The sequence below is a fragment of the Anarrhichthys ocellatus genome, unplaced genomic scaffold (genome assembly GCF_004355925.1).
Source record: "Anarrhichthys ocellatus isolate YVR2014 unplaced genomic scaffold, GSC_Weel_1.0 scaffold30, whole genome shotgun sequence".
Taxonomy (NCBI): Eukaryota; Metazoa; Chordata; class Actinopteri; order Perciformes; family Anarhichadidae; genus Anarrhichthys; species Anarrhichthys ocellatus.
Genome location: NW_022280060.1, coordinates 251121 through 269140, shown reverse-complemented (window position 1 = coordinate 269140; position 18020 = coordinate 251121). Strand labels below are relative to the sequence as shown.

Genomic DNA, 18020 nt, shown 5'->3' with positions numbered 1-18020 from the left:
TGTTGTCGTTTTTCTAGCATAATGAAATATCACTGTAATATTCCCCAAATCTCCCAAAAGGGACTTTCTTAATGACTTATAATGTTATAATGTCTGAATTGTAGTTTGTGGATTTTTATTTTTTTACATTTCATATAAAATCACACATTATACTCTTAGTATACATTATTATTTGATCCTTTGAATATCAGGTTTCTGTTACATTGTTACAGTTTTCTGTTATATTGTTAGTTTTCTGTTACATTGTTACAGTTTTCTGTTATATTGTTAGTTTTCTGTTACATTGTTACAGTTTTCTGTTACATTGTTACAGTTTTCTGTTATATTGTTACAGTTTTCTGTTATATTGTTACAGTACATTTTCAAGAGTTCTCCTTTGGGATACAGCTGCGTCAGCATCAGAAAGCTCCATTTCCACCCAAATGCTCTCGTGATTGTTCATTTCCTTATGGGGTATAGATAGGGGGGTGGTTCTCCAGTCGATAGCTTTAATTGCACGTGAGTCGTATCAATACCTTTTACTGCTCCCATCACGAGCCACTGGGAACGGGTTGCCCGGGAAACGGCCGCATGGCAACAGGATCAGAGCCTGGGGGTTGTCTGCTTCTAGGTCTGCTCCCATTTTGCATCGCACTTCCTCACTAGATGGTGTGCGAGCCACTGGAGAGTACACTTCCCCCTGCACAGTGGGCTCTGCATCCAGCAAAAACAAACCGGGGAAACTATACAGGCGGACCGTTTCTTCACGGGGCTCCGAGGAGGAAATAAAGTGTGGAAATAATATAAAAGCGTCGTTCGCGTCAAGGTTTTCTAACTCTTCGCCTTTTTTTTTGTTGCAACACGCAGACTTGGGGAAAAAGCGGCACCAAATATCACAGCTCTGCGATGGACATAATGATTGCGGTGCAGGATGCTTGTGTCTCTGGTCAGTGGCTTACTGCGATCATTCTCAGCCTGTGCTGCGTGCTGCCGTCATGTTTGCCCGCCGGACAAACTGTGGACTATTCCTCGGTTGAAAGCGTGGTCAGCAGACAAGGCGACACGGCTCTACTGAGGTAACAACATACGCGAACACAACTTCCACTTTCTCCCGCTCACACTCACTCTCTGTCGGGAGTTCTGCAAAAAAAAAGCTCCCGACCTCACACACTCCTCATCACCAGTTCATCGTTTTACAAGGTCTGTTAAGTACTTTTAAACTGGGCTATCGCACAACGCGTGCTATAAACACACACAATAGCTATTAACACACACAATAGGCCATTTTCCCTCCATCCCGTCCCTGTTTTTCGCCTGACAGGGGGGGGGGCGGCCAGAGCTACGCAGGACGCCGCTGTTGCGACACGTGTAATGAATGGTTACTGCAAAGTTTTCATACACACTTTCCCCTTCGCGTGCTCACGTTTAACTGAGATAATGTGCTTTAATATGTGGTGTGTCTTCATTTTATAGCTGCTCGCAGGTGGGACGACATTATGTATGTTTTAGGTTTACCTCTTGTGTCCCACAGTTTCAAATGCTATATGAGTGCTGAAAGAGGAGCTCGAAGATACACGACAGAGCGTGAAAATGTCTGTTTTTACAGTGCTGTCCTGTCCCTTTGGCTGAATGTATTATGTGATGTCGCAGTTTCAAAAAACGAGTGCATTTGTGGTCGCCCGCTGTTTATCACAATCGAGTTATGGCTGTGACACGATCTCTCTCCCTCCATCCTCCCCCATCCTCCCTCCATCACGTACACTACGATGCCAGCTGCAAAGGTGGCTGCTCATTGAGGACTAAATCAACTGGGCATGGGCGTGGTTTGGACCAGTGCACTGAGGAGTTTGTTTTTGTAACATATTCTATTTCATATATATACATGTGTGTGTGTATATATATATATATATATATATATATATATATATATATATACGTATACAGGCAAAAACATTGTCTATCAAAAATGAGTTTACAGTTTGAATACTAATAGTACTTTTTATGCATAACTTCCAATACACCACTCTTGCAGTTTTCTTTCCGGGCTATAAAATGCAAAAATCTCGTCTTTGTCGTCTATTTCATTTCTTCAGAAAATTCAAAAACTCTCCGGCAAAACACAGAGAAATGATTCAAATCTTTGGAGGGCTGTGATAATAATCGTGTTCTACCAATATCAAATATCCGTTGCGATGGCTCTGAGGCCTGACCCATTTCACTATGAATTCTGTGGTGTTGACTCTGAGAGGTGCTCGGCGTGGACCTGAATACAGAGCGGCTAAACTGTCTAAAGTTCCACTAAGCCTGGCTTTTAGTCATTGTTGTCCCACACTTGATTGCTGAAGAGCTAGATTGTTTCTGTAGCATAAGGTCATCATAAGTGGCTGTATGGAGATGAGTGCCTCACAATGAGTGTGGTTTAAATGTGTAGGTGTTCATCACAGAAATCCCTTGGCAGCAGCTAAAGGGGTACTCATTCATTTTCCCCCCTGTTCCCTCCATGTCCTAAAGGGACGTCCCTGAGAAGAGACTTACACCTCTGAGTGTCTCTTTGGAGAGGGCGTCTAATTCCCTTGTGCCAATCTGGGTTTGGCTGTGATCAGTGGCTGAAGCTTTGCCTGAATCCTGATGGTTTATTGGACCAGAGATTATCCCCGTGCTATGACTCAGCTCAATAAACAAGTTTCCTCCCACCCCTGAATAAGGCAACATTCTCCATAAGTGGGTCATCGCCTCAGTGAATTGGGGGAAATATTTTCAAGATGCTGTCATTGCCACGTTCTTACAGTTAATGAATGGGTTACTCGGCACTCACTGTAGTCAGTCATTGGCTTTTTTTCCACTTCACGTGAATGCCGCCACTGTGAAGTTATCACTTTGCTGTGCTCTGCACCTGTTGACCGAAGAGAGATTGTCAATCTCTGCTCGCCTCTGTGGATCACATCTAGTTGCAAAACACACCAGAGTGATGATAAAGGCCTGCTCTGTCTTGGTTTAGTCATTTCCTCAAACCACAAGGAATCATGTCTCCTTCTTTTGTCTTTCTTTATTTCTTTTTTTCCGACTGGTCCTAAGAGTCAGGCATCACCACATGAACCATTTCTTTTAGGAACCCAGCACAGAAAACAGTGCCTGTTTGTTGAGTTCCTTCATTGTCAAGACCCCGGACTATTAGAGGGCAATTTCTGCTGTGCCCCTAAGCTGATTGCTGGCTAAAAAATGTGAGCATTCTCAAATACCGACAAACCCAGAAGCATGCAATTAGTCACTGCCTCTGGATTATGCTCCCGAGAGGTGCATCCGCTGTCGTGTGTTCATTTCCCGCACCTCTTTAATTCTGAGCACTGCATTACTGCTGCCTGTGACTCATGTCGGACAGTGGGTCCACATCAATTAAATGATTCGAGCTTCTTGAGGATGAAGAATGGTCCGCATGTGTATCATCACCCTTTTAATCTTTTTTTGATTACTTAAAAGCTCAGCCGTTTTCAGCCTCTAACAAAGGCCCTTGTATGCCGAAACCAGTGGTCCTGCAGCTTCCACAGTGTCTCACACAAATGCGTTCAAGTCATGCACGCATGCTGCATTTCTTACATACTGGAAATCTATGCGCTTCCACAGGGGAGCGCATTGTTTTTGGAGGAGCTACTCATCCCTTTCTACCACACCATACAGCAGCTCTTCCCGGTAAATGAATGCTATGCATTTGAGGAGGCCAGTCAGATGAAAAGACAGTTCCCCATGCTGTGAGGAAACACACGGTATCAGTGGCCGCCGCTTCCATGTGGATACGCAGCTGTAATCAACAGCAAAGAGTGAATGTCTGTACATGTAGTCCAGGCAGATGGAAATCTTAAGCATACGCTGCTACAATATTGCGATTTGCAGTATGATTTTGAAAGTATGTCTGTCTTTTTATCGTGGTGCTTTCTATCTTCCCAATTAAATACGTGTGAGAGGATGAGAGCTAGACAAAAAGTACACTGATCACGCTTTAAAAGCTACATTTTACATCAAAATAGAAACCAGGGAAATAAATTGGAGTGAGGCTGTACACATCAAGAACAAGACAATTATCCCAGCTTATTTTTTTTGTCATTTAGTTTGACAGTTGGCCCTCAGCCACAAAGAAAGGCCTGCACCAAGGGCCTTTGTCCCTGTAATGGTGCAACAAACTGACCTGTCACTAGTTTGAAAGTCTGGCATTCATGTGAATCTAAAACCATCGCCTCATGTCAACAGACCAGTTGATGAGAATCTTTTGTGGCTGTACATGATTGTACTGGAGCTTTTTCTAACCTTATCCAGGAAAAAAAAAAAAACGGTGCCATATCATTTTCCTCAACTGTGTCATTATTATGGCTCTGAAAGGTCTTGACATTTACTACAAGCACTTTGCCAGAGACAACATCTAGTTTAAAATGGCTTGGTGCCCCCATCCCAACGCAGATGCTGGTAAGACGGAAGAGGGAAATATTAATTGACAGTTCAAACTCCACAGCACATCCTTTAAAGAAGGAATCGTTGACTATCTCCTCACCACAGACCATAACCATGGCTGAGAAGCACCCTCTCCACTTTCTGCATTTCATCATTTTTTTAAAATTAGCCAGTTCTATTAAAAAGTATACGGCTTCTTCCTCTCCAACAGCTTGGTTGGAGATACAGCAGATATTGTGTGCACATCCGTTAGCTGTCAAATATCTGCAGTTTCATGCAGTCATTTGGGGTAAAACCTGGTTTACCTCTTCTGACACATCTGTGGGCACACTTGAGTCTGTCACTGTTAATTACGCCCCAAAGATCCCCCTCGCCCGCTTGCTTGCACCACATGTTTAACGCGATCAGTGTTGTGCTGTCAGCACAGTGTTAACGTCTTTCACAGTCCTCATGCTCATTGCGGTGCCCGCATCTCGAGGATCAAGTGTTTGGCAAGTAATCTGACCTCTTTTCTGTCGAGCGAACATTTTCATATTGATGCAAATACAATGGGCACGGGGGGCTGGGGGGGCTGTTGTTGTGGAGGGAGTTGCAGACGGATCCCTCCTGGCACAGATACAGCTAATGGCGGGAAACTCATAATGTCTTATGTGAAAAAACATCTGACCTTTCCTTTTAAACAGTAGAGTCTAAATCCTGTTGCCCAAGGGAAGGCATCCGTCCGCCATAGATGTGTTTTAGTACAGATGGAAATCAGCTAATAAGGTGACATGCTAGAGCAGTGGCTGACTAAATGTTCATATAGCAGCTGCCTCCATTGAAACCTCCAGTTAACCTCTTCCACAGAGTCTGTCATGGCTTCTTTTAAACTGTCTCATTCAGCTTGTTGCCAAAAAGCAGCATGTTCTCTCAACTGAGACGAGAAACGATCTCAAACGTGTGCACCTTTTTTAGTCTTTTGTGTCAAGTGATATACAGGATATTCAATCTGTAAAGTAATATGGTACTTATGAGATAAATCAAATGTCAGTATAGATTCACAGATGAGCCTAGGTAACCATTCATATGCATACGTTAAGGTGAGCTGCATTCATCCCTTTAAAAAAAAAAAATGAAGATATACAGACAATCCAATGTGGGAAGATCAAACCCAAATCAAACATTCTCGGATGTTTTTCGGTTACATGGCAGGATTAGCTATCTAGTTTGGCGTACATACATACATACACATTGAAAGCACATTATAAAGCATTTCCAAATGGATGCCAGTCATCATTTGTTAGGCAAGTCAATCCATTGTACTTTCTAAAAATGAAGTATTTCTATTTCTAATACATTTCAATTAGCACGAAAGTGATTGAGTGCCCCGGTGAATTAACGCCTAAATGGAAATGCTTTCCCAAGGTAAATCCTTTCGAGGGAAATAGATGCTATGCTGGGTTTTGAAGCATCTTTCTAATATTCTTGTAATCACTACACTTATAGGGGGATAGGGAAAATGATTTGGGGTGGAAAATGGAGCTCTCGCCCGGACCCAGCTGCGAGCAGCAACGTAATTACAATAATTCTACAGAAAAATCTCGGGGAGTGTTTTTGTGTTGTGAGAAAGCTATAAGCCTCAACATTGGACTTGACAGAGAGTGACTGGACGGGCAATAACAGGTTATCTCTTGGGCAATTTAACAGTTTAGTTACTTGAAACAGGATTCTTGGAAAGGAACATGTCTGTGTTAGGAGACGCATAACATCAATGAAAGAGTGGAAGCAGTTTACGATTTAAATCGAGCACTGGGCTGTAATTTGCCCGCTTATTATTTTCGAGTGTGGTCATTACATGAGTGTGGATACTTTCAGTCATGTGTAGTGAGTTTGTTTCTCTGCACGTTCTTGAGGGACGTATACTGTCTTTGTGTTTAGAAGATTAAGCTTCTCTCTCTGACAGCTATTCCAGAGTAGCATTCATTTTTACCAGCCCTTTTGTTGGAGTGTGTGAACAGCCTTTTCTGCTCCAAATCATACGGTATGCCAACACTTCCAGTCTTTCATCACAGAGAGCTGAATCCTCAGAGCCCCTTCAATTAAAATCCTTAATCAATCAGTTAGCATCTCCTTGTGTTTCGTGATAATTAGTTGTGCTACTCTGACAACATTGCATAATCTCATCCGGAGCCTCCTCAGTTGAGCGTAGTTATATAGCAGTGAGTCGCGGTATGCCGCTCATGTCAGCGGGTTATAAACAAAACTCGCTGACATCACAGTTTGAAGCCTGTGTGACGGCGAAGCTTTGAAACAAAGAGTGCTGGGCGTATGGCTCGTACACTTTACTTGGTATGCTGAGCGTGAGAAACACCTCCACCTTTAGTGAGCCTCTGCAGGAGGCGTACTCGTATATATCCTTGAATTTAGCTCTGTTCAGCGCAAAGTCATAAAGCGAACCTTTCATGCAATTTGGATTGACCCAAATCTATATTTGACCGAGACGCGTTTCTGAAAGTTTGAAGTCGATTTCCAGCCAGCCTTAGTTGCGGAAGAAGAGAGACTGAATCATCGTCGTGGGAGATATTCCCTAAGGATCAAGTGGTTGATGTCATTATCTTTAATGTAAGATCTTTATGTGTGAGCATGTTTGGAGGCTGGAGGGACTTCAGGTAAACATTAGTTTGATCCCAGAGGTATAATAAATCAGAAGTGTTGACACTTGGTTGTTGTAGCGATGCCCTTCAGTGAGTTAGAACAATCCAGAGGGATTCCAGCTCTGGTGGAGGCTATTTTCTTGTCCTTTAATGAAATTCAACATTAGCCTTGTATCTTGGGTTTACACTGGAAACATTTCTCTCTGAGACGAGAACCTCGACCTCACAGTAAAGCTGGCTCGCATGCTGTCGTGCGACCTCACATCACTTTCAAAGGAATGGTTAGAAGATATATAAATAAAGGTATCATAATTATATATAACTGCTTTTAGAAGCAAACTAATGACAGGATATAATACGTTGAATTATAATAAAGACTAGCATTCATTTCTATTATTTTCCTGGTTGCCAGGCTTCCTCCAACTCAAAAAATATCAGTCTCTTATGAGTCACACATATTTCACGACCAAGAAATCTATGTAATTACGTTTTCACAGTCAATCAAGAAAATTCTCCACATTAAGAAAGAAGTATTGACTGTAATCTCCTTTTTAAGCCCTTCGGTAAGCTCACTCATATGTTCACGATGGCTGTCCCTCACACTGCAGCCGCTAAAGGAGATAGGTATTGTCATAATTCATTTGGCTCTATGTTGGCATGGCTAAAGAATTTTAATTGGAGTCGCTCTGAGCAGGTTTTTGAGTTTTGTTTTATTTCTCTCTCTCTCTCTCTCTCTGTCATCTGCATAATTAGTGTGTGGATTTCCGACTGCTGTAAATGTTTGTTGGAGCCGAGTAATTGGAGAGTCTGCATTGGTAATTATTAGTAAATGGAGAAAGAAGTAGTGGAGCAAATCAATATCGCTGAGAAGTACCTATTGTTGCCAGTGGGGTCAGGAGTTAAGGTAACAGAAGTGTCATGCCACACAGAGATGAATAAAAGCCTCATTTGTGAGAATATTGCATTCATATTGTGCAGACATTATGAACAGCAAGTCTATTATTCTGTATAGTGTTGCAGTACTGTTGAAATAATGAAGCACATTTTACTGACAAGCTTTTCTTTACCAGCTGAGACAGCGATGCTGATATTGTTTTCACCTGGTGAGTGTGTGTGTGTGTGTGTGTGTGTGTGGCAGTTTAGAATACTTAACCAGTTGTTTCTATGTCTGTCTGGTTTGATGATGATGCTCTCTGGTTTAATTTTGTGGTAGATTAAAGCCAGCAATGACAAATGCCCCTGTTGGATACTTACTGCCTAATTGTAGAGTCAGTGTATTAACTCTTTGCACAGATGGCACAATGGTGTGTTACTGTAGAGTAAACCAGTTAAACACAACAGAAATATGGTGTTGCTCAAATGTACTTACTTTACACAGTCCCCTCAGTACGTAATTTATGGGAACACAGAACACAATCGTCGGCCACACAGGTTATCGCCGTGTTATTGAATAGAACTCGACCCCCCATTGTTTTATCGCATGTTTACCAATGTGTTCTCAGATTCTGGTTCAACAAAGTCCTCCGACAGCGTTCAGTTCTTTTACGAGGGAAACACAACTGACTGAAGCTCCTGGTAAAAAAGATAGAGGATTTAATCCAAACAGAGAGGAAACATTTTGACATGAAAAGAGGGTGTCGGGCTTTGTCCCAACCACACCATGGCCGGGAGATTGACTCAATCTGGGCTAATGTTGAATTCATCAACTGATCTGTGAGACTGCCACTCATTAGGGTTCTAATTTTAGACTCGGGCAGGCTTTTTGCTCTTCATAATAGGACTCCACACTTCACTGTCTCTGACTCTCTCTCACTGTCACCTTATCTTTACCCACCTCTCTCTTTCTCTCTGATCATTAATTGCATATAAGGGTAAGTCGTGATCAGTTACTACCCAGCATTGGATGAGCTGTCTGGTGTTCTCTGTAAACACTCCAGGGGTCGTTCTATCTAACGTATTTGGTCTGTTCCCATGCAGCATGTTAGCTTAGCCGTGTTCCTTTCTGTGATAGTCAACTCATTGTGCTTAAGGGATCCCAGTTGATCAGGGATTGGAAAATAAGAAGCATAAACTACAGCCAAGGCCCGTATCAGTCAATGATGATCAACTATCCCATTTGAGACAGAGGCTGGAGGCTTTTAGAAACCCTAATCCCAAATCACCATCATAATAGAGATGCACAGATACAACCACCATCTTTGCTACTTGCCACAACCCATTTATGAGTCCACAGCCTCTTCATGAAGTATATCCCTTTACTCTGGTTACTCCGGTCTATTTAGTATTAGTATGTAGTATTGACTGCAAAACTCGATCTATGCTCAGTGTCCGTGATGTGGGCGGTACATGCACGATAAACGGTAAAAGGTATTTTCACTACTCGAATTGTTGCCTGATTGATGGGTGGAGTGGGTGCTTGGTCAAAAGAAATAAACAATGGTCAAAAAAAAGAATGCAACTAAGATATACTGCATTCTGTACAATGGATTTTCCATTTCTATATTTGAGGGCTTTTTCCTGAACAATATATTTAGCTATCACCTTCAATTTGTGTGTTTCAGCTGAAGCTGGTGGTAATACAGTGTTTATTTAATCCAATACGAGTATTTTCCTTCATCATCATTTATCGTCTGATTATTTATGTTTGATTAACATTATGTAAGACACATTGTTTTGTTAGCTAAACTGTCTAGAGCTGAAACAATTAGTCAATGAATACATAAGTGGATCAACAGAAATGTAATGAATTTACTAAATTAATTAATCTGCAATTATTTTTATGATCGATTAATCCCGTCAATGAAACATTCACTTGCATGCTTGTATGGTGATGATCGCTGCTTTTCTCAGTTATATCATTGTAAACATATCATCTATCATCTTTGTCAGAAAAACTGGAAAGAAATTATTGTGCATTTTTCACATATGTTTTGACATTTTGTACATTTAACGATTACTCAAAAACAGAATCTTCAGATCAATCCATAATGAAAAGGATTGTTACTTGCAGCCCTAGAGCTTAACTCAATGTGCATGGACACCCAACCAGCAATCCAAGACTGTAGCCCAGTTCTTTAGCAGCCGATTAAACTACATCGCTCTTCTAACGGTGTCTCAAACCCACAGAGTATGAGTTTGGCAGCAGTAAAAGCTATGCCGATAATTCAGAAGCTTTTGGACCACGAAAAAGGATTGTATTTCTCTCCGGAGATATTTTAACTCTCCTCTTTAACTCCGTCAAACTTACATGGAAGCTTTACAGAACAACATGGAATTAACCTCTGCTAGGTTCTCTGTAGTGATGTCAGGCTCTGTTTCTCCTCCTTGTTATACCCAGTTAGCATTATGAAAAAGGGGGATTACAGCTCCGAGCTAATTAGCATCCAGCCCTAGGAGCGGCAAATGAAATGAATTTGTAGATAATACAGTGTATGTAGCTACCACACCTCTGTCATGTTTTGATTGTTTCATCTTCCTGTATCTTGAGAGACACAGTCCTGTACCACAATAGAACTTCCCTCAGGCACGCAATCAGTTTCCAGCTCCTATACAGCACATTCCGCAATCTCTTAAACAGACAGTTGTCTTCCGTGGAAGTGTGTGGGCCATGTCTTTCTTCTGCAAACCTCAATCCAGGCACCGTCTTTGATTCCAACACAATGCCTCTGCTGCCTTCCTCTCTGCACTGTGTGAGTGTCACTTTCATTTCGGAAAATTCACCCTCGTTTTTTCTGCCATTGCAGTCGCTAATAGGTAGTCTTTTTCAAAGCCTAGAGGATAATCCTGTCATCTTTGTTTTCGTGGCCACCTCGGGGCCATTCAACAAGCTCAAAAGAAAACATCTGCAGGGCAGTGTTTGTGAGCTTCGTTCCATATATGTTCCATATCTACCGTCATAGGCAGGAATGCATGTGGAAAACAGCTGTTGTGCTGAATGACTTTAGTGGCATGCACTCGCTCACTTTAGGGAATCTCTGAGCCAGATGCTTTATTTTGTTGTGTTTATGCTGATGCCAGTGTACCACAACACAAACGTGCAGGGGTGGGACGTGGTTCTTGAAACTAGCTTTCACTATCAATTTATGCTTGTTTTCCAGTTTTTTGGTCAGATGTGTTGACATGTGAAACAACAACCTGATAACCAGCTATATTCTCCCTGACAGGCCAATGTGGCCATTCAAAGATGATTACATTTACGGTCTCTGTGGATGCCACAGATTTGCTCTGATCTTTGCCCGACAGTATTGGCTGGTTATTTCTTTCTTCGGAACGAAATGATTCACATTGAGGTATAGCGTCAATGTTGGATTTGATTGTTGGAGGAGAGCATCTTGTGCATGTAATGAGGTAATATTTCCAGGTAGTGTAGGACAGATCATCGTAAGAAAGAATCTTTAGAATCAGATGTGTTTACGTGAAAGCAAAGCAGAGATTTCCTCGCTTTTCTCAAGACAAGAAATGTGTCGTTGACTGAACGAAATGTGAAGGTCTAACACAAGGTGATGTCAATGCTATGAGGTATTCTCATGACACACAAAGAGTGAGAGTGCATGCATCCTTATTACAATGTGGAGTAAGCAAGTAGAGGTGAGTCAGTTTTTTGCATGGACATAACAAATTACATGTATCAGGAAAACTGAATCTGTAACGCACACATGAAATTCAAGGGCGGAAGTAAAGTAGACAACGATAAAATACAACCTTCAGAGACACTGTACAAGAGTTGCAAACAAAACATTTGGAAAAATAATGCATCCTAACATGTAGTAGTTAAATAAGTAAGGGCTATTAAACAGAAAACTGAAAAAAATCGATTAACGTATGTATCGAATTTTTTGGTTGCCGACTCCGTAGTCGATTCTGTGATGCCTAGTATCGATAAGCTCCGGAGTTAGCGGTTCTGCTATTGGTATTGGTATCGGAGGGGCGGAGTCGTGCTTTACTCTGAAACACACACCGACTCTGGCCCAGTACAGCGTGAGACACGCATCATGCCAGAGAGAAAGAAAAGATCGAAAGTGTGGCTACATTTTACTCGAATAGATGCTGAGAACTCTCGTATCAAATGCAATAAAACCCTCAAAAGAATGGGAGGAAACACCAGCAATCTATCAAAACATTTGGCCAACAAGCAGAACATGAATGTGCAGAAATGCAGAGTTTGCGACTGTTTGACAAGCAGCAGTCCATCCTCAGCTACAGGGACGATGACACAGGAGAGGGTGAACGAGTGTCATAGGGCTGTTATCCCGTTTATTGTTAAAGGCCTGCACCCCTTCTCAACAGTGGAGTCAAAAGGGATTTAGGTAACAACTAATAAGTCTGTCAGTGTATATTGAGTTGTTTGATACATAGTTCTTAATAAGGGGAGCAGCTGTGTTGTTATAAGTTAGTGTTCTAAATTATTTTGCAGCTGCTAGTCCCACTACCACTCCAGCCAACACACCTTAACAATAATTGTTTCTTTACTGTGGGGAGATGACCAAGGCTCTCAACTCCAAATATACTCCTCCCTGTTGGAATGTTCTTAAATTTACATTTGTTGTTGTCGCTGAAATAGTATAGTCAACAATAATGAGTTATTAAAAAATGTCTGCCGTTGCCGTTCACAAAAGACTATTTATTTTTTAATTAATTGTCTTTTTTTTCTCACAAAATAATCAAAAAGAACCGATATGAGTGTCAATAAGGAACCAAACCGATAAGCAGTATTGATAATAGCACTAGTATCCATAAAATCCTAACAATACCCATCCCTATACCTGGCACGTGTGAGAGATGCTCGCACCAGACCAAATAGGAGCTTAGCCGCAGATGTATATATCAGGAATCAGAATTACTGTGCAAGAGAAAGGAGGTACTACAAGACATAAAGCGTAGTGTTTCCTGAAACCCACCCAGATATGATTAGAGATTATGTGCCTCTGAGTACCAAGTACAGTCCTCTGCAACAGTATTATGGTTAACTTCTTAAATAGTTAGGTGATTAAAAGACTTACTACTGCTAGTGTCACCATCTTGGTTTCGGTTTAGTTTGTTCTCTGTTTTATTTTGAAATTCCATGCCTCCTGTGTGCTGTGGTAGTTTGGCTTCCTGTCTTTGTGATTTTCTCTCCTTTTTTCTGTGATCACCTGTGTTGTATTAGTCTCGTCAGCCTTACTGCTTCCTTGTGTTTCTTCCACCAATCATAGTTCTGTCTTTTGGCTGCTGGTTGTTGGTTCGTCCGCTATGTTCCTGTTATTGTCCCTTGTGCACATGTCCGATTTACCTATTTCGTGTCGTTTGGCCTCTTGGTTTTTTACTTACTACTTTTGTACTCCCCTGGCTAGTAAGCTTTGGACTGTTTTGGACATTTGTTTATTCCAATCACTGTGTATCATCCTTCTGGTCCCCGTGTCTGTCTGCATTTGGGTCCATCCCCAGTTGTCTTTTTGCCCCACCCTGTCATTGAGTGATTGAATTATTTATTCGGTCTTTACATAATAGGTAATTCTTTTAGAAGAAAGTCCGATTGAATTATCCAGAAACTCAGTGCACCACGTCTCTAAGGAGAAATATACATTTAAGCGTGGTAATAAAATTGGGGAACAGAAGGATTTGAAAAACAGAACTGACATTATGTCCACGCAACTCAAATCCCGGCAGCTTTCCACAAGGAATAATTGTGTGTTGACATGTGCATTCAAGTTACACATTGTTTCAGTCCAGGAATTGTGTAGTCTTACCAAAGCTTAAGGTAGGACATCTAAGAATTTCATTGTCTAGTAGTCTAAAATGAGAGGGGACCATGAGCGTTAGATGAACAAAAGATAATACAGTCAGTCAGTGGGAAAGCTATTTCCCTTACTCAGGGAATTTGGTTTGACTTTGTCGAAGCAATATGTATCACAGAAAACCTTGTTTTGTGTAGGAGTCCGATACGCCCGGATTACAAACTCTTTACATGCAAATAGCAATCTGTAGTGAGTGGTCTGCAGCACTGATACTGATACAAGTCTCTCACAGTCCATAACGTTAAGTTAGCCATGACATCGGGTTCACAGGATGTGTTTTTGTTGCAGAAGCTATACATTACACGCTGTTTATAATTGGGTTTTTCAGCTGCTATGGCAATGAACAATTAAATTGAAAGCTTTTACAAAATTGTCAAAAGTATTGAGAAACAGTGTGACACAGCATTGAGTGACCGACAAATATCGCCTGTCGGGGTGTATAAATACAAATACTGACTTACTCATACTGCACAGTAGGTCACTTGTGTGTGTATTCTTTTATAGTATAGTTGTTGTACTTTCCACAGTACATTGCTGTAGTGACATGCTGCCGGCACAGCTGAAGCAGACGGTGCACTGTTCTACATGTGTCAGCAGGGAAACCTTCTCTGTGAGCGAACATTCAGAGCACTTCCTATGGACACTGTCCAGTTCCTCTAAATTGATTTTTATTTTCTGCGATCAGCCCGAATGTGCACTTCTTGTGTGTCAACTCAGCTGCTGCTTTGCCGACGGAATTATTCCACAGATATATTTTTCATCTCGCAGTTAATACTATGGGGGTACTGTACACAGCCGCATGAATAATTCATGAAGGCATTCCTTTGTAGAGATTAAAAACAGAATGAAAATAATTCCGGCTGTGAGCTTACATAAATGGATTTAGAAACGGCTAATCAACTAGCAAGCCTGTCTTAGGCCAACCTTAAGTTGCAAGTTCGTCCTCAGAAGTGCCTGCTTAAGCCCAGCTGAGAGCCAGTCGGAGAATAAATTCAAAGGCTTCTGTCCATATCATCCCTACCTCCTCCCTGATAGAAAGTCTTATGATTTTCTCTCGGACGTGACACAGTGAAGCCTTCCCAGTGATGAAGTGACGGTTCCTCATTATACAGTCTGGGGGCCGAGAGACATTAACAATTACGAATAGGGATAAAAGAAGCAGATATAAGGAGGAGAATAATGAGAAGTGGAAAAAAAGGGGAAGAGAGAAAATGACACAGGGAGAAGAAATAAATTAAAAAACGAAAAAACATTTTGCTGATAAATTAAGCAAAAGATTGAGTTTGTAAAGAGCAACATGACAGTAATGTTTCTTTTGACTTCTTTCAATATCATAATCAGATTTAGAGGCACATCATGTATATTTATTCAGCAAGGTTTTTTTTTTTACATAATACTCATTTGTGCTCACCAATTGCACAGATCAGTCAAGCCTCAGTGCGCACCAACAATTTCCCAACCCAGCTGAACCTTTGTCCTTCATTGAAAAGCATGTAGCTGCAGCAGACTGTTATTAGATGTCTTCCAAACCATATGGTTCGCGAGCTTAATAATTGCCCGGGCCTGCGTTACAGAACATTTTTGGGGTAAATTCATGATCTAAACACGCTGTGCTGTTTAGCAAACACTTCTAAAGGACGCCGGCCTTCTGTTTACTCTGCTCTAACCCTCCGAGCTCTAAATGGATTAATGATCCTGGGGTTGTCAGTTTAAACGCAGGCGCAGAGGATACTGCTGATGTGTCCTTGAGCGAGGCACTTAATCTAAGTTGTGTCAGTTAATATCCATCTTCATAAACGCATTACACACATATCATAGGTTGTGTAAGTCACCCTCGATGAAGTCAGGAGAAACAAACACTGTGAGCCCTAGATAACACCTTGGCCCACAACACAGTGCAGGGGAATATCAAGTGGCTGTTCTCTGGATTGCATTGCCTTGTCATTGTTTGGAGTCCCTATCATAATGTATTCTGTAGGGGCGTAGAGGCAGATATAAATAGTTCAACTGTTCCAAAAGGATACTCGTAGGTCCTTATCTTCTGTCAATATTTATGCCTCATGGTGCCTGCCTTAGTGTATGGCAAATGTGCAGTTTGCAGTAAACGGGATTGTGGTGTGTTGCTGACATGCTAGGGGGCTCGCGGGCAGCGCTTTATCAGAACAGTGTAGCTAGCTCATCAGACACTTAGAACCGGACCCCACATACTCGGGGGGGGGGGAGTCTGTAGGGTTGCCCAATTAGTGCTGAAATGTGTGGCTGTGCGTCAGCAGGGAAGTGTGCACCAGAGGAGGCGCTTCATCAATCATCGCTCTGGCTTCAGGCTCGTTCCAGCCCTTTTCCCTGTCTAGCAGAAGGAGAAGGAGGGAGAGGAGAGAATGACAGTGGTCAGCCAATTCCAGGAATGACAACCGACTGCATTGGAACTGACTGCATTGAAGCCTATAGCTACGTCATGTGATGTTCTGTATTCTTCTTACTCTCAACTAATGTAAGGAAAGAGCAAAACCAACAACTCACTAACTTCTATAGCCTGTATTGTCAAAGCCTGATATAACTTATTAGTCTGTGCCGCAAACCTCCGTTAAGAAACACATCAGTGAGTCACATTACTGCTCTGAGTGAATCTGTATGTTCAATCCCACATACACCATCATACTGTTGTAAATACTCACTAGCTCACCCAAATCCACGACAAATGCAGTATTTACTACTGCTGTAATAGGAAGTTATTTAGCTATTATGAGCGCATGTGTGCGGATCAGTCAGGCGTCTCCCAAACCTACAGTTGGCTGCTGCTGTCACTGTCCAAGTGTGCTTTACCCAGACACGGATCACCAAATTGCTCCCAAAGTTGCTGCCATCAATCGTGTAACATATATACGAAATCCATAATTTGACGAGCAAAGCTGTTTAATTGAAAAGGAATTAAATATGGCAGACCATGGAGCATCATTCATTGTTTATTATGTACGTGTGTGTGTGTGTGTGTGTGTGTGTGTGTGGTTATTGATTGCCAATCAGCAACCACTTCCAGTGTGCAACATAATGCATGATGACCTGGCCAATACAGTCAATTTGTCTGATGGTTCTCTCTTGTGTCAGCCTTGTACAAACCAACTGTTCCTACTTGGTTTTAACACTGACACATAGTGTGACACGGGCTCAGAGATTTGTAAAGTTTCCAAAAATCGGTACTTGACTCTGTACGGAGGGTATAACGATAACGACCGTTAATCATCATATAAAATGCCTCTCATTTAGTGAGTCTGCTCACCGCTTTGTCACAGTCTTGACAGTGTCAGCACCAGCTAATGAAAGCCTAAAAAAGTCTTCCCTGAATGTTATCTTTGAGGTATTTTATCATGTATTGAACTTCTAAAACACCCATATTTTCCAATTTTAAATCATGGTTATATTTCCTGGCATGAATCCTTTTGTTCATTTTATGCCCTCCGCTCTAAATGCTTTAAGATAATCTCTCCTTAGGGAGGTGTACAGTGATATCATACAGGATATAACAAAGGCTACCCTCGCATGGAGCAGTGAGACGAGGGTTGTGATGGAGAGAATTTTAGCCAGATGATAATGCATTTGCAGTTATGGCTTAGTTCAACATTTAAAAAAATACCTGCATGCTCAAATCGGTCCTTCTGGACTGTAATATCAGGACCAGGTTTGCAAACATGATATGGCCTGTGGCTCACCGTCCAACTGTCTGACATCCAACCTTCATAAAACAGTCATCAACATTAGCTGAATTGTGTAATTAAGTTTTTGTCCCTCCGTTAGAGCAATATTTCATCTCTGGCAAATTATCCTCAACAACATTATCTTAATGTTAATGTCCATATGGCATCTGTGATGACTGTGCCGCTCTCACTGGTTGGGGTGTGAAATGTTATTGCGTCAATGTAGATTTCTCTTGATTAGCGACCAGCAAATGGTATCATACCATGATGTCACCGAGGCGATCCAGGTTCTTTTTTTTAAATGTCTTTAAGGTCAGAGGTCAATGGCTTTGGCTGTGTTCAGAGAGCATGTGCTCTATAAATGATCATACTCAGGTCGGACAAGCATGCTGTCTTAGACACAAAAAAAAAAGGTGTCTGTGGGAGAGCGGGATCTACTGGTAATAACCTCTTCTTCAAACCAACACTGGTGGAAGGCATGGGCTGACCTGCTCTCTTGTTAG

General features: G+C 41.7%; 1 protein-coding gene across 3 annotated transcripts in view; it reads left to right on the top strand.

The window, feature by feature from the left end:
* Window positions 1-556: 556 nt before the first annotated feature.
* Window positions 557-18020, top strand: part of negr1 (neuronal growth regulator 1) — a 126647-nt gene continuing 109183 nt past the window's right edge. The window contains exon 1 of one of the 3 annotated variants that reach the window (XM_031864007.1): window positions 557-1055. In XM_031864007.1, the coding sequence (XP_031719867.1) occupies window positions 886-1055 (170 nt within the window). In that variant the 5' untranslated portion in view covers window positions 557-885. The remainder of the gene's footprint in view (window positions 1056-18020) is intronic. The other 2 variants (XM_031864009.1, XM_031864008.1) reach the window with 2 other exon arrangements.